The 21,300-nt window shown below is 48.8% G+C and overlaps 1 protein-coding gene across 2 annotated transcripts in view; it reads right to left on the bottom strand.

Annotated features, from left to right (window-relative positions):
- Jarid2 (jumonji and AT-rich interaction domain containing 2) overlaps positions 1 to 21,300 on the bottom strand; it is a 187,551-nt gene that overhangs the window by 2,645 nt on the left and 163,606 nt on the right. For both annotated transcript variants that reach the window (XM_005355099.3, XM_013349110.2), the window contains 11 exons: positions 18,835 to 19,867; positions 15,380 to 15,882; positions 13,145 to 13,237; positions 10,472 to 10,590; positions 10,311 to 10,381; positions 9,521 to 9,635; positions 6,713 to 6,818; positions 6,208 to 6,390; positions 5,606 to 5,736; positions 4,554 to 4,737; positions 3,535 to 3,642 (listed from right to left, as the gene is read on the bottom strand). In XM_005355099.3, coding sequence (XP_005355156.1) covers positions 3,535 to 3,642; positions 4,554 to 4,737; positions 5,606 to 5,736; positions 6,208 to 6,390; positions 6,713 to 6,818; positions 9,521 to 9,635; positions 10,311 to 10,381; positions 10,472 to 10,590; positions 13,145 to 13,237; positions 15,380 to 15,882; positions 18,835 to 19,867 — 2,646 coding nt within the window. The remainder of the gene's footprint in view (positions 1 to 3,534; positions 3,643 to 4,553; positions 4,738 to 5,605; positions 5,737 to 6,207; positions 6,391 to 6,712; positions 6,819 to 9,520; positions 9,636 to 10,310; positions 10,382 to 10,471; positions 10,591 to 13,144; positions 13,238 to 15,379; positions 15,883 to 18,834; positions 19,868 to 21,300) is intronic.

Genomic DNA, 21,300 nt, shown 5'->3' with positions numbered 1-21,300 from the left:
GATGGTGTAGCAGAAACCAGAGGCCTTGAACTCTTTGCAGTGAAGACTTGCAAGTAAAGAGGTGTGGATAAAAGGATTTACTGTGGCACACTACAGCTTCCATGGTAAGATCCCCCTGTTAAATTTTATCTTGGGTGGGGGTTACGAGGTTAGAGGTCAGATATAAAGGGACAGGGAAATAAATGGGATTGGGATGCATGGTATGAAAGACACAAAGAATCAAAAAGTTTAAAAGCAAAAAAGAACAGCCAGATCTGAGAAGAACTGCAAGCCCAGGACAAGCATGGCTAAGCAGGATGGCCAGCTTCATTGCTGACTTCTTCCTAATACCACAAGGCACCTACATTCATGTCTCTAAATGGCCAGCTTATCTTGCTGTGCCCCACACTGGGGTGCTTCATGGGCACCAGCTTTGGGACTATGCTAAAGTTCTCCAGTATGTGACATTACCAAGTCACATGACTCAAAGAGGGAATAGCCACATCCTTGTTCCTCACCCTTCACTCTCTACCAAAATGTATCCACAGTGGTAGTCCACACTTGAGAATCACAGGTCTCCAGGGGTCAGGGAAGAAGAAAACACATTTGGGGCCAGCCTAGGACACACTGGCTGACTAAAAATTGAGAGCATGGGCAGGAAGCCCAAATACCTAGCAGGGTGGCTGGGCACCATGATTGAGGAATGGATGTAGCTCTGGACAAAAGGCTCCTGAGGTTCACACAGTGGAGCTCTGTCTCTGAAAAGTCATAGAAGGAACTCAAGGCCACAAAAACCTAACACATCTGCCGACTTAACACAGGGCCCTTGCCTCCTGTAGACTGACTCCCTTATGCCAAGCTTGGAGACACAGTGTGAAACTTTGCCTTCTGTCCTCATTTTTCCAGGCTGACACGTGTCCAGGTGTCTCCTGGGAGCTTCACAGTGCACAAGAGGACGGGGGTGTGGAAGGGACAGGCCTGGAATCCCTAGCATATCTGTCATTGGCCTGGACAGGAGTGCTCATCGGTGGGCTGCACAGGACCTTGAAATAAGAGCATTTATTGATCCTACAAACTACTTGACCTCGATTCAGGACTGTTACTGACTTCCTTAACTACAGCAAGCCTCTGGTGGAGGGAGAGGCTGTTACGTGCATTTTTCCTTTCCCATCAAAGCCAGGGACTAGACAGACATCAGACCACCAGATCAATGTGCTGCTGTACTTTCAGGACGTTGGTCGTAGTAAAATGTTTCCACCCCACTGCTCAGCTTCTAGCAGCACATTCAGGAAAACGGTTCCAGCCTGCCCTAATCATGTGCTCAGATACCGTCCCTGGTTGTGCTTGCTGTGGCCAAATCTGGGCCCTGGCTTGGGGGGGGGTAATTTTAAACACATTGTGATATTTGCTGCTCACGTAACAAAGTAGGAACTACAGAAGTGTGTTATCGTCACTGAACACAACAGGAATAGATAGACCTGCTTTCTGCTTTGCAGCCTTGTAACATGAGTCCGACCTACACCTGACTCACCCTTGGCAAGCCTGGGACAAGTAAGTAAAGGCCTTGAATTTGAATGCACTACTGTCTACCTGATCCAAGGAGGGAAGTGATGGGGGCAGAAGAACAGCTAGAAGGCAGAGCCTGGGACAACATGGATAATGTGCTACACAGCCAGTCACAGAGCTGGGGAACACACAGTGGTGATGGCCACTGTCCAAAAGGTGACACTGCCTGACTCATGGCACCAGGTTGCCAAATGTGCAGCACCAGGCAAACCAGGATTGGCACATCCCATCCCATCAGAGAACTGGAAGCTGTCAGCCAAGGAGACAGGAGCATGTGTTGCAGCCTGTGAGAATCTGGAGAGGGCTGCTTGAAATGTTCCTTGACCCAAAGTGGGGTTAGAAGTAGAGAAACAAGAGCAGCTTCAGCCAGAATGTATCTCAGTACTGTTGAGGTGGGCCAGGAAATAAAGTATACACACTGTATCGATAGGACAAGTTAGAAGACCAACTAGAATAGTAAACAGTGTTTGTTCCACTGGTGAAAGAAAAGATATGGACGGAGGTTCATTTAGCAGCTATTCCAACCTGTGATTTCAGACCCCCGGGGAGTCAATCCTTTCACAGGGGTCACATAATCAGATATCCTGCATATCAGATACTTATATTATGACTCATGACAGGAGCAAAATTACAGTTATCAAGTAGAAACAAAAATAATTTTATGGTGGGGGTCACCCCAAATTGAGGAACTGTATTGAAGGGTAAGAAACACTGACTTAGAAGGTGAGGTAGATATGACACGTAGAACTTAATGCAGAATCCCATACTGAGAAAAAAGAAAAAGGGTATGAAGCTGTAGAGACAGTGTGGCTCACAAGTGGACTTGATTCCCAGCAGGTCAGCAGCACAGGAGGCCATATTCCAGGGCTGCCAGGGAGTTGGGCCCCCAAGGTAAAGCATTCTACTATGAACAAAGAACATGGAATCAATGGTGAGTGAAGGGGCAGCCATGGCCAGTGCAGGTGTCTAAATCATGCAAGGAGCATCGCCATCACAGACACGCACGCACACACACCCATCCTGACTCAGTGTGTTCACAGTATCACAGTCTGAAAAGCAGACATGAGACCCATTCTCAGGGCTCAAATGATCCCTTCCCATCATAACAGCACACAATCCACAGCCGCAGAAGTCGCTAAGGCAGCTCTTCTGCACGTCTCCTGTCTGTACAGACAAGGTCAGAGGAGGCTGCAGCTCATATTCAGCATCTCATGAGGCCTCCACTCCAAGGCCAAGCAAAGACTCCAAAGAGCTGGTATCTCATACTTAAATGTTCTGTGGCTAGCACAGCCATTGGCTGGCTGCAAAAGGCCAGGAGAAGCAAGACATGATTTAGTAGCTGCTAGCAAGGAAGCTTGTTAGTGTAAAGGTGACAGGTTCACTGAGCAATGCCACCTAAAGGCCAATGTCGCCCTTAGGATACCCCAGCCAGAAAGGCAAAAGGCAAAGTGGGAAAAAGCTATAGAAGTTGCCTGGCCAGGAAGGTTGACAATCATTCTGTTGTGTGCAGAACCGCCACAGGTGAAGAGTACCAAGGCTGGCAGTGCCGCCAATAGGCAATCAGAACTGTGCCAGAAATGGCCTTGGTGGCAACTTTTTCTGACCCACATTTAACAGACTCAGGAGACAGGAAAATGCTCTGTGGAGAGCTTGAGTAGTCATGGAGGTAGAGAGTTGATTCCCAAAATGCAGTTATCAAGGCAGGTGCCAGGGTGAATAGCCCTGGAGGGCCATCTCAGGGGACAAGCACCTCCTGTGCAAGAAGCAAACCTGCCATGTGGAAAACGCACAGAATCTGATAAAGGTACAAGCACTCTATAGACTAAGGATCTGACGTGGGGGTCAGAAGACACAGCATAACTCAAGCTACCATCTATCCAGTAAGTCCTTTAGCCTCCATTCTGCAAGCATGGCTAGGCCCTGAGCTAATGTCATCTGGGCTAAGAAGGCCTCTATGGTACCCAGGGCCCTGCCCAAGTCAGAACTGACCTCGTCGTAGCGGTACATCAGCTTCAGCCCACGGCAAGACTTCTGTTTCTCCACATGGCGCAGTGCACACTCCAGACAGAACACAACATTCTCGTTCTCCTGAACCACCTTTAGGGAAAGGATACGAGCTGAGTTTAAGGCAGTGGTCAGTGACTTACAACAGTGCAAACTGATGAGAAACCAACAAGGTTTCAACAAGGTGGGGAGTGAGGCAAGAAAGGAGCAGCTCCTGCCTCAGCTCTCCAAGCCCGTCCAGATCTATGCACCTCATCATAGAGGTGGGACAAAATACACTGGTATTGGCTTAGAAGGCTTAGACTTCAGACTTGGGGAGTTTCTGACCAAATTATGTTGGCCGGGCTCCTAATCTTTAGTATCCCTGAGGACATGCATGCTGCTGCCTCCCAAGCATGTGCCCTGCTACCTGAAGTCACATGAAAAGACACTGACACTGGGGGGCCTAAGAAGGGCACATGTAATCTCACCCTTTATGAGACCTCAGGTCCTATCACCTGGATGTTATAATAAATAGGAACAGTGGTTCTGACACTTGGGTGCAAATATTTGTTGGGCTTTTAAAAAATATTTTAAAGGCTTTTTCTCAGAAGCTTCCATGCAACAAAAAAGAACTGGTTGCCCCTTTCAATGACTCCAAGGGCTAATCACAAAGAGTTTTGAGCAATGTAAGTTATTAGCATTGATAAAACCCCATCAAGGTAAATATTTATTGCCAGCCTTACAAAATCTAGAAACACAGATGAAATACCTCTGGGTATGTAGAGGATTTTTTCAAAATGTTTAATTGAATATGGTGGAACCTAGGCGGAATAAAAACTAGAGGGGTGGGGGCGGGGCACCAGCATTTCTCTTGATTTCTGACTACAGACACAAGGTGGCTTACTGTGGCCAGCTGACTCTTGCTTTTGCTGCCATGGTCTGAGGAGGCCAGGAGCTGGATGAAGGCTTGGTGTTGGGACTCACGGTAGGTTAGCATGGAGCCCACGTGCAGATAGACTCACCATGGACAGGTAACACAAATGCTGGCAGATCTGGCACCTCCTCTCTGACGTTTCCAGCTGCAGCCACTTTCGAGGCTTTTTCTTACCATCCGCCACCATGCTGTTGCCATCATGGCTGCCATAGCGGGCTGAAGAGTGAAGGCCAGCCTCAAACAGCTGCCTGCGCTGCCGCAGCTCTGTATCCCTGTGTAGGTGAGTGACAGGCACCATGAGAAGGTTGCATGCCCACAATGGACACCTGGTTCTTCCAGAGAACATGCCATGACCCCTTTAGACTAGACTTGTTCTCCAAGACAACACAGACAGGCCATGGGGTAAAAAGCCTAGCAAACCTTCCTAAAGCCCCAGCCAGAGGCCACGTACTTCAGACAAGAGAGCTATGGGGTGACTGGATTTTGCTGAAGACTACAAATATTCTTGCTCAAAGTCAAGGACAGATTTGTACCTATTTGCTAGTCCTACCCTTGAAGATTTTATCTAGCTGGTGGGCATTTTTATGTTTCCCATCAACATATTCCCCCAGAGAGGGAAGCCTCAAGAGGATTCAAGTGAGGTCAGAGTGTAACACAGAGAACTAGGTACAATACATACCCTGTCCTTCAATGACTGTCTGGCCTGTGTGAAGCTGAGAAACACCTTCACATGTGGAATACAAGCTGGGCCAACTTAAGGGGACAAACTAGCACCACAACAGAGTCGGGTAATATTGGTGCCTATAATACTCAATGGTTTGTGTGTGTCTATATGGAAGAGAGCCTAGGGTTGGACATGGTGAGCCCCTCTTCTAACAACCACCCCAACACTAAAGCCTAGAGCAAAGTATTACAAAAAGGTGAGTCCACCATCAACCATAAAGAGGAATGACAGCCTGAGATCACACACTTCATATTGGCTCACCAGGAGCTTCAGAGGCCCAGTATCATCCAGGAAGACAAGAGGGAACACAGCACAAAACAAAAAGGGCTTCCCAACATATAAGCCTCAGAGAGGGGCTGCAGTCTGGGAACTACTACCAGCTTCCCTTGAAGTCTTGGGATCTTGGTCTACAGTACCTGAGCTCGTCCAGAAGGGCTGAGATGGTACTGAGGGTGGGACCATTTTCCTTTTTTGCTTCTGCTTGTGCAATCTGGTAGAGCAACTTCTCCATGGAGAATGGCTTAGCTATATGGCGGCGCTTCATCTCCTGAAAGAGGAGTCACCTTTACAAAAGGGTCTATTTCCATGAGTTAATGAGCAGCCAAGGTCCATAGTGGCAGGTAGGCTGTGTGAATTTCTAAAGTGGCAACTAGAGTTGGATTATTGCTATCAGCTGTGTAGCCAATTTGCTTACCTGAAGAACAGCACCAGATTCCAGGGAAGACCTAGCTAGCAACTCATTGCCGGCCATAAGGCAGCAGCACAACCCAGAATGGGCAGAGATGTTCTATGTATTCCATTACTAGCCTCCCCACAACTGCGGAATGGCTAGTAATGGAAGTCAAAAGCCTTCTTGATCAAGCCTGAAAAACCTTTCCTAGAGAAAACTTTCCAGCCAGCGCTTGAGGATCTCCACCCAACAGTGCAGTGAAAGGAGTTCATTTTCCAACATGAACTTCACACTCGCAGTGCATTAGGTCTACACAATGCCTACGGCACACCTGCACTGCTTGCTTACCTTGGCAGTCTCGAAGCCCATACTTGTCCACTGGGTGGTAGCAAAGTGCACTGTTTCTGAGACGCTGTAGCCACAACACACTTTAGACACAAAGGACCCCGGGAAGCAGACAACAAACTGCCCGCTCTGCTGCACAGTCCTGTGGACCTTGATCCCCTCTTTACACAGCACCTCTGGGGAGATCTGCAGAGATAACGCCAACTGAGATATGTGCCCACTTTGATCAGCCAGGCAAACCCATGTCCCGTGGCATAAGGACACCAGCCAGGTTATGTGGACATTCAGTTGACAGGAACCCTGATGGAGGGGCCGCAAAAGAACCAGCTCTCCTTCAGAAAATAACAAAATCATGAAGCACAAGCCAGTGGTAGTCTAAGAGGTTTCTACCATAGTTCGTTCCTTCTTAGGACCACAACCCTTTTGGAGCACTTCCCCCCCACAGCCAGCACTGTCAGGAGCTGCCAACATAATCAATTCTCTGCTGTGTGGGTGACAACAGACCTACCATGACATTGCTCTCCAGCATTTGCAGCCCTGGGGTACCATTGGCCTGCAGCAGGGTGTGGACCACGCCCTCCAGCTTGTTCTCCTCCTCAGCAGGAATGCAATACCTGGGATGTTGGAAACACAGGAGATACTTGGTGGAACCTTTTTCGTCATGGACCAACCTCAGAGAGGGCAGCTGAGCTGTAGTGCTGGCCCAGTGCCCTGCTCTGTCACTGTTGGCTGCTTCTGCCCTGCACAAAGCCAAACCACAAACACGACCTCACACACGTGGCTCACTTTATGTAGATCTGACCCACAAGGTGGGCCAAAAAACCTTCAAACCAAAGCCAGATATAGTTAAACCTCCTATAAATCAGAAACACACACAACTGCATCCCCCTCAGCTTATGTGAGTTCTTTGACACTGCAAAGAACTGTCTGGCTCTCAAGCATAGGAACAGGATTTGATGCTGTTCCTAACAAGAAAATGTGGGTACATGGGGGCCCCTACCCAAGGCAATCAGGGAAGACCTAAAGCTCCCGGCCAGGAAGAGACCTGGGAAAGGACCAAGCCCAGTGTGCACACACAGCTCCTTTCCCAGGAAACTAGGAAATCCGAGACCTGGGGAACTCTCACTCTACCAGTGTGTCAGAACCCAGCTTGAAGGAATTGTGGTTAGTAAAACACCTAAGAGAAGGGAGATAAGAGTCTTAACATGGGAGCAGAGAGTGGCCATGAGGACCGCTGTGGGTCTAGGACATACATACTAAAGATTATGGAGCCCTCAGTGGGAGAAAAGGCAATAAATACAGGTAACTCCGTCAAAGGGAGAATCTAGACCACACAGCAGTAGCAGAGGTTGAACATTTTCCTGGCTCTATCTCAATGCCTCATGTAGCCCACCATCAAGAAAATGCCAATTGTACCACAAGATCCTCCTGGTTCACATGGTTATGAGCAAAAGTATGAACGGAAGCCTATTCATGAACTACAGGGAGCCAGCTGCAGGACAGGGTCAGCTGGCTGGATGACTATTGCCGAAACAAATGGCTAACATAGTAGACTGGGGTCTTAAAAGGCCCTGGGGCTGCTGCAGACATCAAATCTCTCATCACCACTGATAACATGGGAGCACAGACACTTCTGTCAGCCTCAGTGGTAACTGCCAGTGGCCCTTCCTCCCTCAAACACAGACACAAGTTTGGCCAGCTACCCCAACATTCAATAGTCAATTACACAATTTTATCTCTTTGCAGCAAATCACGGCCTCAATTGCTGAAAGAAGGTACCAGCCACATGTTTCTTAATGTTTATATCATTTCAAAGCCATTATTAATGCATGATTGAAATGCTGAGTTTCTAATATATATTACATGTAAGAAAACGATGTGCCATACAGCTCTCTGATCATATCCTTGGCTCTACTTTCGTCTATGCTGCTAAGAGACCAAGAAAAACAGCTCACAGAATCTCAGTTTCAACCCCTTCAACTACACATTCAAGCTATTAAAATAACCTACACGCACCACTTCGAGCTTGCTGTGCTGAAGTTTATGTCAACTTGACACTTATGAGAGAAGGAACTTCAGTTAAGAACAGGCCTCCAGAAGATCCAGCTGTACGCAGGCCTGGAAGGCATTCTCTTAATTAGTGATTGATGGAGAAGGACACAGCTTATTCTGCGTGGTGCCATCCCAGGGCTGGTCGTCCTGGGTTCTATAAGGAAGAAGGCTGAACAGGTAGGTCATGGAGAGCAAGCAGTAAGGATCTCGCCCCTCCATGGCTTCTGCATCAGATCCTGCCTCCAGGTTTCTGTCCTTGAGTTCCTGCCTTGGCTTTTAATGATGAACAATGGATGATGATGTGGGAGTTTAAGCAAATAAAACCTTCCCTACCAGCGACTTACTTTTGGTCATGGTGTTTCATTACAGTAATAGCAACTCTGACTAAGACACCTCGACTAAGATTTCACATAACCATGCCACAGGTCAGTGTTAGCCCAGAAGCATCTGCACTGAGTGGGACCTCAGCCATAGATTCTCAAAGAAACACAACTGTCCACAGGGGTGTAGCATTCCACGGCTGCCGGCTGCTCTCTGGCTTGTGACCACTATGATCTGGTTCCACATGTCGGCTCATACCACCAGCTGCACCCCAGCAAGCCCCACAGGACACTGGAGATCGCACTTAACAACACAAAGACCTCCTCCTTGCTCATCAGGTCATAAAAAACTTGAACCCCACACTAGCAACCTGCTGTCCACATGGGCTCCAGAGGAGACATCAGTTGAAGACTGTTTACTTAATAAAGAACATTCTGTCACCCCATTAGGTAAATTAGCAGTTAGTGGAGATGACTGAGACCAGCATGCCGTGAGACTATGAGATGGGACAGCATACGATATGCAGTCAACCACCACCTGCTGCTCTCAACACAGAGCTCAGGACCAACAAAGAGAACACACTGCTCAATGTTTCAGCTCTTGTAAAGGCCACTCAGATGAAGCTGCCCATCTAGACGAGCCCCCCATGGCACTGTGGGAATGCTGCCATGAGATCAACTCTTAGAATTCCACAACACATAACTGGGAGGCCCCAGAAGGGAAGCAGACTAAGCAGGCAATTCACAAGAGAACAACACAAAAGGCCAAGAATGGAAAACATCTTTTGCTACCCCACAACCTCCTGTGTCAGAGGTAGAAAGCACATGCCCTGGCTAGGGAAAAAGTGCATTTCTTCCAGCTACTGCAGGCTCGGGCCCTTTACAGCACCAGTTACTGGGATGCCTAGGGCAGTGTGCATCCACTGCTGTGGGTCAGTACTCACCAAATGCAGTCAGCACCAGTGTGTAAGTAGTCGATATATGGAAGGTGATTTTGGTCTCGAGACCAGCATGAGGTAGAAAAGACCATGCCAATATTTAGCCAAGGAATAGTCACTCCTACAATGTAAGAGAAGAGATATCATGTTAGAGCAACAGAGCTTCAGTGCGACGGCCATTAAAAGTTTCCTCGGGGGGGGGGGGGGACCACACGGTTTTGCCTCTCCCACACATACCACACCAAGAAAAAGATGGACGCCTGCGCTTCCCCATTTGCTACACAGAATGAATCCACTAGCTTGTTGACCTTAGAGCTAAGAACGAATGTGTAAAGCCCGAGGGACTGAGAAGCCTGGCGTGAGTGCCTCTCTACAGTCAGCAGGTGGGATACAAAGTTTCTGGCCTGGGTGGAAAGGAGTCTCTCAGGCTTCCCATTCCAAGGCCCAAAGAATTCACAGCAATTAGAACCTCCACAGGATTTTGTTTTGCCTAAGTCAAAAGCAGTCTTACTACTTGGCCCATTTATTGTGGCTGCTGGCAAAAAGAGCATTTAGGATTCGGTTTTAAAAACCCCTTTTTAATACTCCAAGTTAAACTAGGCTCACCAGACTCTTAGATTTTGACAGGTGGGGGTCCACATTTTCTCGAGACTTTAATTGCAATCTCCTCCCTCTCTCCCAATGTTAAAATGTCAGTACACGAACTCTGCAGCTAAGACGCCAGGCCTTAGGAGAAGCAGCCTGGCCTTGCTCTTGCTATGAAAGGGGGGACAGGGGTGCTTATAGTCACGCTTACCAGGCACAGCACCAAGGTGACGCAGGATGGACCCTGTGTTATTGGGGAGGACGGTGAGGTTCCATCCATGCCTGCAGAGGGAAAAAAATGGGGGTATAACAGGCTGGTGGGGAAGTGCACTATCTATTCCCCGAAACATGGACAAAATCCTGGACCATTACCTTGAAAAGGGCTCTGATTTTCCCACCGGGAACCCGCTGCCATGGGTATTAGTGTCCACTTTTCCGCAGTGGACTGCCACATGACAGTCCTTCTCTTCCACTAGCCTCCAGTACTCTTGCTGTAAAGAAGAGGAAGCCAGTCATGAAGGCCAAGACACGGTTGGAACATTATATCCAGGACAAGGTGTCTGTGAAGAGACTCCCATAAGCAACTCCTGCAGAACCTAAGGCAATGGTACAGCTGTCCTCCCTGAGGACACACCCTCAGACCAACAGTTGACACGTGGGATGACGGCACCGTCAGGGGAAGCCACCCACACATACTATGAGTGAGTAGAGAAACTGAATGTGGCTGGAACAGTTAGAAACCCTGAGGCAGTGGCTAAAGCTTGAGGGTAGCACACTCAGGGTCATGGGCTCAGTCTGTGCAGCAGGTACTAGAGTCAGAAAGCAGACCAGAGGCTGCCAGGCAGAGGGCACGGTTAGTCTGTAAGGGGCTCAGAGAACTGAATTATGATTTGGGACAGGTATCACTGATGTGAATCTCACAGAAATGTATACTTAAATGCCTGTCACAGTGTTTGAGTGAAAGGAAGTGTGGATTCCAAAGCTTAAGTAAAACTGGATGCAGTAGCGTCCATATGTGATACCAGCATACTTAGGGCAATACATCAATCAAGTAAGGTACTCACAGGGCACCTGGCCTGGCATAGGCATCAGTGAACAGAAACCTTGTGTCAAACGAGGTAGAAGGTATCACCTACAGTTTGTCTCTTTCATCCACATGTGCTATGGCAAGCACAACCCCACAGACAAACATGCAGAAATCTTAAAACAGTTAAAATGGGTGAAATGCCATGTTAGAAAAGAAAATCTGTTTGTGGGAATGAAATTACAAAGCAGAGAGAATACGGGGGGGAGGGGAGGGGTTGAAGACTTCCTATGTTCCCACCTGAAAAAAAAGCCTAGCACTGGCCTAGCACACTCACAATTCCTTCCTGCCACACTCTCCAATGGTATGGGCGCCAAAGACCCTGGTGACCTCAGTATAATCCCTGTAAACCATAAAGGTGAAAGGAGAGTACTTCCAAACTGTCCTTCATCATGTATAGCATGTATGTGCATGTATGTGCGCGCACGCACACAAACACGGTAAAGCCGGGCTACAATCTGAGCAGGTTCCACTAGAACTGGACGGCTAGGGACAAGAAGTGGTTTGAGAATGCACTGCAGTCAAGAAGGAAGCGAGCTGTGCTGAGATGTCCCCACCACCTTCCTCCGTACTTTCAGTCAGCTGAACATGAACCTGAGTGAGAAGAAACTCAGCCAATGAGCACCCAGGATCACTCTGCAACTCAATTCCCAGGAATGCGAGGGACAGTGACTCCTCACAACAAGGGCCTTTCTAAAAGGAAAATGGCCACAAACGATAAAGCAATGCAATCCATTCCTGAATGGACCCTTGCCCACAAAGAACAGCCTGTGACTCAGAGACTGAGCAGAGCTTAGGCAGACAAACAGCCACCAACCTCAAGTAGAAACACAAGGACTCATTCCACATAAGCAGTTGCCAAATCAAGTCCCTGTCCAACAGGAGAGGAAAAGGCCCTGCCGTTTCCATAAGACAGAGTCCAAGGCACCAGCCAGGCACAAACTGAAATCTGAGTTTCTGAAAACCTTCACTTTTGCTTCTAAATATTCAGGTAAAGACTACAGAAAAATGTAGTCTTTCTGAGGAAAAAGAATTCAAGAATTCCTACACAAAAGCCTGTAAAATGAGCTATGGACAATAAGCAGCAGCAGCAGCTCCTGAAGATGCCACGGCTAAGCCCTCTCATGGGGCATGTCTGACAGTGTCATGAGGCATCAAGAAGCACCTGTGATGGCCACATGGGTGTCGGAGAAGCCCAATGTAATGGCCATCCTACGCAGAGCTGAGCATGGATCTGAGAGAGGATCTCAAACCCCAAGTCACACAGCTGGAATGGGAAGAGTATGATCAGTAAATAGAATTTTCCAAAGCCCTGAGATCAGAGTCCATCAGGAGAAACTGCACCCCTCAACACACTCCTCTTCCAAGCTACGACTGCTCTGAGTCAGGGATCTGAATGAACTAACTGGCTTCTCTCCCTTTACAAACCAACTATGGCTGGGTTCCTATGTCAGCAGCTGTAGGGTCCTAGGGACTCTACTGGGCTGTGGCCAGGGAATGTAAACAAACAGGACTGCCTTCGTCCTGCAGCACCTCTCACTAACAGCCGCTAATTGGGCACACAAGAGCTCACTGTATTTCCAGCATCGCACTAACTCCAAGAGAGAGCTGGCAATGGCACAAAACCGGTGAACTGCCAATCCCATTACATGAAGAACGGGAGAGGAGAAAAGCACACCATGACTTCAGGGAATTCCAATCATTCTCCAGAACACAGGGAGGATTGGGGAGAGGAGTTTACTGAGGACGAAAACTGCTGACTGGACCAGTGATGGGAACCCAGACACGCCCCTCAGACCCCTCCAGCAGGGGCCATGGAATAAGTCTTCATTCTCAAGAGAAAATGCCTGGACACCCCAGCACACACAGGACAACCCCAGCCTCTGTGCCCCTTCACACTACACCAATCCTGAAGGCTCCTTCTAGTGTCACGGGAGAGTGTTTGGAGTGGACCAGCTCACCTCGATCTCTGCTGGTGCAGGCTCCTTACTGAAGCACATGTTCATGATGTTCCTTGCTGTTCGATAAAAAGTTGTTAGCGAAACAGATCTTCCCTGAAACAAAGAAAACAGAGTTGAGCCTTGGCTTTATACCAAGACATAAATCTGGTTGTCACAGGTGTTTGACCAATGGCGTCCCCATGGTGACAAGCCACACTGTTCTCAGGAGGTGGCAGCATCCCTGTAAGTATGCGATCCCAGCACACTGCCTCCAGAGCACTAACTAGCAGTGGACAATGGAGACTGTAGAATGTGGGCTTGCTCTCCAGCAAGGCAGGGCTCTGAATAGAGTTCTCAGGTTGAGAAAGTGACTTTTCCTTACAACTTGAAAAGCTTTCTCAACTTTCTCTTCTTACAAAATAAAAGCCCAAGTACAAGGAAAATCTAATTTTACACAAAGTATCGCAGACAGACACAGTAAGCAAGGATGGTGGACATGCTGGTGCTGCCAGCAGTGCCCCAGGGTGCTGAGAAGCTGTATACAACTTTGGCCAAGCACATCGGGTTTTTCCAATTACATCTAAAAAATAACGTTGACAATGCAGGCTTATAAAAACAACAAGAAGAACGTCCTTGGGTCTGACACACTCTCACAGTACTGGTTTAAACAGCTACCAAAGGACTGGAGAACACCTCAGTTCAGAAGGTGCTGGTCTGGGATCCCAGGATTTGATGAGTAGATTTAATTAAAGAGGACAGCTTCCCAGTCATTTAAGATACAGACCAAATAAAAAAGGAGCACTCAGTACCAGGATCATTTTTCCATTGTCACAAAAGCTATCTCAGAAGCACAGCGGAGCGGACTGTAAGTAGGTGTTCTTGGGTAGCAATTCAAGTAGATGAAGACTAAACCCTTTCTGAGTCTAATAACAGACAAACCTGTAGAAATGCCTGAAGTCCAGAAATTTCTAAGTTCTAAGCTGAGGTCTGCTGATAGGCTGAGCCTCAAAAAAAGGATGCAGTAGGATCCAGGGCAAGTAAAAATCCTCTAAGAGGTCCTACGGTTTATGGTGGCAATCATTACAGAGGCACAGGCTGAAGCCTGAAATGGCATGACCATAGGAACCTGGCAGACAACCAGGAAAGGCGCTGACTGACCTAGCTAATATAGCAGAAACCTGTCTAACTCAGCACTCCCTAAGAGATACAACAGAAAAAAGCCAACCAAGAATTCTTCCCGAAGGGAATCCAGATAAGGGTTTCAACTGGGAGGAATATTCACACAGCATCTACAAGCTGGCCCTGGGGTGCCTTTCCCATCTGCCCTTCCCCCTAAAGAGGCCAATAGAAGGGAGCTCCAAATCTTGGGAAGCAGATGCTAGACTGCAAACTCTGTTTTCAGCCAGAAGCAGGGTGACTTGGGGGACTTGTGCCCAACCATCAGAAGTAATTCCACTTCCCAATCTCTTTCCTGCCTCTTTTCTGCACTGCTGTTAGTGGTGAGATTCATGTCTAGATTTATCTGTTCGAGCTCTCTTCATCAATACCTAACACTAGGCTGGATCTACAAGTCTTTTTGAACGTAAAATAAGGAGGTAGAAAAGAGCATTCTCAGAGCCCACAGCCCAGCCTGAACAGCTGCGGGCAAAGCAGTACCGTCAGAGGCCAGGCCAGAAGCAGAGTCATGGGACCAACAGACGGACCTCTTCTTTGTGGCCCTGAGAGATTCGCAAACACAAGTAAAAGACACATCATTTAAGGGAAGTCGGCAAAGCCCTGGGAGGCAAACTACTCACCCACATCTTATGATGCCAGGCCTCAAACCTGAATCCTTGACTACTTAACTGCTCAGCCTCCCCAGGCAGGGCCAACTGTCTATTATTGGTGTACAAGACAGAATTCTGTTGGTGGGATCAGCTATCCCAAGAATCTGAATGTATGTCCCTCTGAAGTATGTGGTAAAATCAGCACTGAGACAGCACTATGGAAACATGCAAAGCACTGTCTGTGTGCTTCCACGGGGCTGTCAAATGCTGGAACACTCACCCAATGCTGTACCTTAATGAGAAACAGCCGATTCTCCAGAACCAAAGCCAACAACTTTCCATTTATTATCCCTCCTCTGTGATACTAAGTCACAGCACTCCAAACAACGAAGGCAGTGACCTAGCATTCACCGCAGCGGCTCCACCAGGGCAAGGGCCACATTGTTCCTACCCTGCAGCTGCAGGTTATGAGACCCACAGAGCCTCTTACCTTATAGATGCACTTGTGGAAGTCACTGAGGACACCTTTGTCCTCTTCCTCCTCTTTGACCACTTCTTTTTCCTGAGCGAACAATCGCCGCCGGCCTGTCTTGAGAGGGGCCTGGCCCACCTCCTTGAGCTTGCTCCGGAAGCCATTCCTGGGTGTAACACCATGGATGAGCCCATTTTTGGGCTCAAAGCGGGGCAGGGAGTGGAACCTGTGGTGGTCGTTCTCTGTGTGCCCCTCTAATGGCCCTCTGCGCTTCTCTAGGATTTCCTTCTCCATCAGCACCTCCTTCTCCAGCCGTCGGTGTTCCTCGGGGGACAAGGAATCGTAGGAGAGCAGGTACTGGCAGTAGGCCTCCTGCAGCTTGGCCAGCCGGTCCTGGGCAGTCTTGGGAATGCGCAGCATGTCTGCTAGTTTGTTCCATTTTTTGAGGTCAGTCACTTGCTGCATGCCACCCATCTCATTAATCAGCCGGAAAAAGCAGGCCAGGTCGAGCTCACAGCCTCCTGGGCAGTGATGGGGGAGGGTGCGGAAGAGGAAATGGTTAAGAAGGACATAAAGGACCAATCTCCCCACCCAGGCTCCAGGTTAGAGCAATGAGCAGCTAATGTACAGCTATGAACATTACTGGGCACTAGGAGACATGAACATAACTGAGTACCAGGAGACAAAGCAAACTGAGGGGCCATCATCTCAGGAAGGGGCTGAACAGAAGGAGGGACAGAGGGAAAGAGGTAGCCATGCATAGTGGAGGATCACCGCATTGGTGCCCAGGTTGTGGGCTTAGCAGGGACTAGAGCACTATTATTCCGAGGGTGGAGGGACCGGAGCAGAGCTGTGGTGACCCTGAGCAGGGCAGAGGCGAGCTTAGAGCAGCTCTGCTGTGGGGGAATTACTACAGTCTCTTCCCAAAGCCTAACACTCACTCACAAGGGGGCTTATTTTCTCATCCGAGACAGACACCACAGTTGCTTAGGGCACGGATGCTGCTTATCTCAGAAGATGAGAGTGGAAATGTGTATCAAAACTCAAACATTGGCTGAGCGGTATAGCTCAGTGGTACAATACCTGCCTAGCCTCTGTAAAACACACAAATCAAAAATAAAGCCAACAAAGCAACAAACCCATCTCATGGATTAAAATGCAGCCCTTACTCTAAGCACCTGGGTGGAAGGTGGAGAAGCTGCCTCCCGGGAAAGAGGAATACTATCAACAACACAGCAGCAGAACAAAATAAAAACAAGAACTCCCTCCGTCTTCAAAAGCAGGGCTGCACTGACATCAAAACTGAAAGAAGCAGCCGGGCGATGGTGGCACATGCCTTTAATCCCAGCACTCGGGAGGCAGAGGCAGGTGGATCTCTGTGAGTTCGAGACCAGCCTGGTCTACAGATTCCAGAACAGGCTCCAAAGCCACAGAGAAACCCTGTCTCGAAAAACCAAAAAAAAAAAAAAAAACCTGAAAGAAGCAAGGCTTCAGATGACACAGTAACAGGGGCTGGCTAGGTGAGCCACCGTGGGGGGAAAGGGGGGTTGGGTTCCCTGTCCACCAGGCAAGGATGGAGTCCCTGAACTCTTCTGTCAGTAAGATAAAGAAGACAGTAGTCTGGATACATTTATTGCAATACAGGGAAACACTTGGATCGAATTCATTGGAAGCAAAAGTCAGGAAACTCCTAAGGAAACAGCTCTCAAACTCAGCATAGTGGCCAGCAGTGCTTTAGGAACTCACAGTACTACAGTGACATAAACGAGGTTTCTGTCTTCTGACTTCCATTTAACACCTAAATGATATGCAATGCTTGCTAAGTCGCTTATAGGGCTCTTGCCAGGCCTATACATCGCCCATCATTTCAAGGCTATAGGGTCACTGAGTGACCTGTGCCACCAAGGCTTCACTTACTAAATGCCTTCTGGGAAGAGAGGGTCCCAGGAGACATTGCCACAGAAAGGTACATGTACTCACTGGTGAATCTGAGAAACTAAACATTTCCTAATCCTGCCCAATGGAAGCCAAAGGTATGATGCCGCTATTGGTCATGGACTAAGTAATGGCAAACGAGATGAACATAACTGAGAACGGAATGAATCATGGCTTACGGTACTAGCTCTGCAGTCAGGATTATGGGGAAAAGAAAAGATGCAACAAAGTGTCTGGGCTGTCATGGCAACATTACTTGCCGACTCACCTGTCCCCGAACACAAAAGTGCTGTGCACTGACGGCGTTAGAATGGCCCCTACCTCCCTGCAAGCCTCACTAAGGCAGGATTCTGGCCCACTTGCCTCTGGGTTACCTGAAGGCTTGGTGTGGGGGCAAGGGAGTACATACCCCTCCCTGTCTATGAGCTCTACCCAAAGCCTGCCATGCCATCTCTGGGAGCACACTCAGGGGATCCTCATCAGGCCGTGTTCAATCATAGCCTCCTGAGAACTATGAAATCTCTACCTGCTGATCCTCGCTCTTGGCCTTGGGGTGACCTTAGGGGAGCCGTTCCAGACCTCCCAACCACAGACATGGCACTGTTTCACAGGAGCTGGAGCCTACAGGAAGGACAGTGGACAGTGCTGCTGCTCTCTGCCTTGAGGAACTGGCCCCTAGTACAAGTCACTTGGACTTCACTGGAGAAGTCCATCTTGGGCAAGAGTCACAGTGGGGGACGGAAGCAGACGAAAGGAGCCATGCCTACAGGAGAGGCATTCCGCTTTCCAGGCCATGCACCTACAACAGCAGTCCATGGTGCCCACTGCTAGCCAGAACCAAACCAGTCCTTGAAAGAAATAGAATCTGATCGCTTTATGTCCAGACGGGTCCATTCTGCTCAAAGAAACTGAAGAGAAGTAGGGAGAAAGAGAAGGACAAACGAGGACAAGAAGGATGCAAATTGGCAGGAGTTTACAGAAGGTTGTACGTAGAGTTATGAGGACAATCCAAGGTGGCATACTGAAACCATACAATGTGTAGAGGAGTCTATAACCACCAAGTTTTATATATATAAAATAAGGTCACCCAGGCAGGAGGTGCCCCCCCCACTGGTGTCAGACAGGGGAGGGGCATTGAGAGGACACAGGTGCAGCTGCCCACGAGAAGCCCCAGAAAGAAGCTTTAGCAGAAATCAGTCCTGCGACATGCAGAATTAGGAAACGATTTCTGCTCTTGAAGCCACCAGTCCATGGTACTTTGCTTGAACAGCCTGAAATCCTCAGTCCATCCCTGGATACTGATCACCTCCATCAGTAGAAGACAGTCCAGCAGGGGGCCTGGGATCTAGCACCATGACAACCCCCACCCCCCCACCCTCCCCACCTCATCTCCGGCCTCCAATCCCAAACTTCTTCCCACAAGCATCTGGGACCAGGGGAAGAAGGCTGCAGGACAGGGAAATGAGTTGAGAGCTCCAGCTGCCCCATGCTAGGTCATGGCAAAGCCGAGAGAGGAGCCACTCAAGCCCACACCTTACCTATGAGGGGGAGCTCATCCATGGTGATGCCCTGAGATCTGAGGTGCTTCTTTATGCAGGCTAGCCGCTGTACGTTGGGGCCCCAGCGCCGGCCCAGCTTATGGATGTGCTGGATCTGCGTGACAAAGCGCATCTCATCGTTGAGTTTGCACTCTGGCCGCCAGTCTGGAGGAGGAATCACACGACACATCCCGTACTTCTCCACCTGAGCACGTACTGACTCGATGTAGATGAGAGGGTCATGGAACTCCTTGGCGGAGGGCCTGAGGACAGGAATCTCGTCCATTGCTGCCCACCCAGACCTGCCGATCCCCTTCTCTGGCTTGCCCTGCGGATCATGCGGCTTGTGCGAGGACTCGGGTTGCGAGGTAGAACGATGTTCACAGGGGGTGCCCTCTGCCTTCCCATGTGCTTGTTTGCCCGGCGTGTTCTTGCCAGCCGTGGCCCGCTTCGGCCTATTCCTTTCCAAACTTCGCTCGGGCACTTCCTTCTTCACGTGTCCATTCAGCAGAGACTTCTCTGCTGAAGCCGCTGAGGCCTTTTTGCCAGGGGCTTCTGCAGTGCCTGCTGCCCCTTTCATCTTCTTCGGGGGTGACTGCGGCTTGTCCACCTGCTGTGCCTCTTCCAGTCTCCTCTTGGAATTCCGCAGCCCCTCCCTCAGCTGCCGCCCCCCCACCTCCTTAGTGCATGACTTTGGGTTCAACCTGCTGCTGGCCTTGAGGCCATTGGCAGCAGGCCCGGTGGACGTGGACGCCCCCCCGAGGGATAGCACCTGTTTGCGGGTTTTTGCATTGCTACTTTCAGTTTTCCCTGAGATTGTGTGGTTGACAGCTGAACTGGGCTTGTGGTGGGTGGGTTTGGTTTCCTTGACCAGTTCTCTCTTGGCTTTGGTGTATGTGACAGTCCCCTTGGTCACTGTGGCAGTGTACTTCACAGTTTTGGATGGTGAAGGTCTGACTTCTCGGATCTTTTTGGCACTGGTTGTACCTGCACCCAGAGATGACATCCGAGTGACTCCATTTACCTTAGACACCTACAGAGGCAGCAGAATCGGGGGTAAGAGAAAGAATTAGCACCCAGGAAGAAACAGTGAGAAAAGACTACTAAAGATGCTGGTTACAGGCTTGGGAGATCAGATAAATAAGGCAAAAGAGCCATCAAGCTTTAGTCTTTGATACTAGCATGATATGCTCACAACCTAGATCTTACCCCAGACGGTGCAGGCTGGCCTCTGCATTTCCTGCATGTGTCTGCATAAAGCATTTCTTTGCATGGCTCTTTCAGAGAATCTTGGGCTCCATAGTGAATACCCCATATGTGGACCTTTTAATTACCTATGCCAATTCTAAGAATCTATAACAACAAGATTCTGTTCATTTGAGACAAGTGAGCAATAGTTTTTAAAAACATTTATAAAATAGTTTTCTAAGTATACATCCCAGTAGCTAACCTCTGTGATGTGGGAGGGTCTTCTGTTTTGTGTTGATTTCATTGGTTAATAAAGAAACTGCCTTGACCCTTTGATAGGACAGAAAATTAGGTAGGCGGAGTAGACAGAACAGAATGCTGGGAGGAAGAGGGAAGTGGGGCAACCGCCATGCCTCTCCTCTCTGGGTCAGACACCATAGAGTCAGCCGCCAGGTCAGACATGCTGAATCTTTCCCGGTGGCTTACCGGGAAAGATTCAGCATTTTGGGGTGAAGCTTTTGGGGTGAAGTGGGACACTGATGAATTAGGTGCCAATATACAAGGCTGGAAGAAGGTTCTGTTGATGAGTGATAAGTGCAGTCAGACGCACAGAGTATTGTATACATAATAAATAAATATAAAAAAAGAAAAAATAATAATATAGTGTTCTGCCTGCATGTATGCCTGCAGACCAGAAAAGGACACCAGATCTCGGGATGGTTGTGAGCCACCATGTGGGTGCTGGGAATTGAACTCATGACCTCTAAAAGAGTGGCCAGTACTCAACTGCTGAGCCATCTCTTCAGGCTGACATTTCAACTTCTTTTGTGAAGCAAAAATAAGCCTAACCCTTTATGGGAGCCTAGGCAGTTTGGATACTCACCATACTAAACCTGGATGGAGGTGGGAGGTCCTTGGACTTCCCACAGGGCTGGGAACCCTGATTGCTCTTTGGGCTGATGAGGGAGGGGGACTTGACCGGGAGAGGGAGAGGGAAATGGGAGGCGGTGGCGGGTAGGAGGCAGAAATCTTTAATAAATAATTAATAAAAAAATAAAACAACAAAATAAATAAATAAAACCCTTTAAAAAAAGATTTGCCCAAATAGATTACTGCCCCATCCCCCAAAAAGAATCTCTAAAGCCCCCTCCGTGGGATTAAGATATGAGACCTATGATTCTGTAACTCCAAGCAGATCCTTAGTTGCCATCTACGAACCACACTTTGAAAACCTGCTGAACAAGGTTTTGGGGTTTGTTTTTGTTGTTTGGTTGGGTT

The sequence above is a fragment of the Microtus ochrogaster genome, chromosome 16, assembly GCF_000317375.1.
Source record: "Microtus ochrogaster isolate Prairie Vole_2 chromosome 16, MicOch1.0, whole genome shotgun sequence".
In the NCBI taxonomy this organism is placed as follows: Eukaryota; Metazoa; Chordata; class Mammalia; order Rodentia; family Cricetidae; genus Microtus; species Microtus ochrogaster.
Note: the sequence above shows the minus strand (reverse complement) of the source record. Positions and strands in the feature narration are given on the sequence as shown.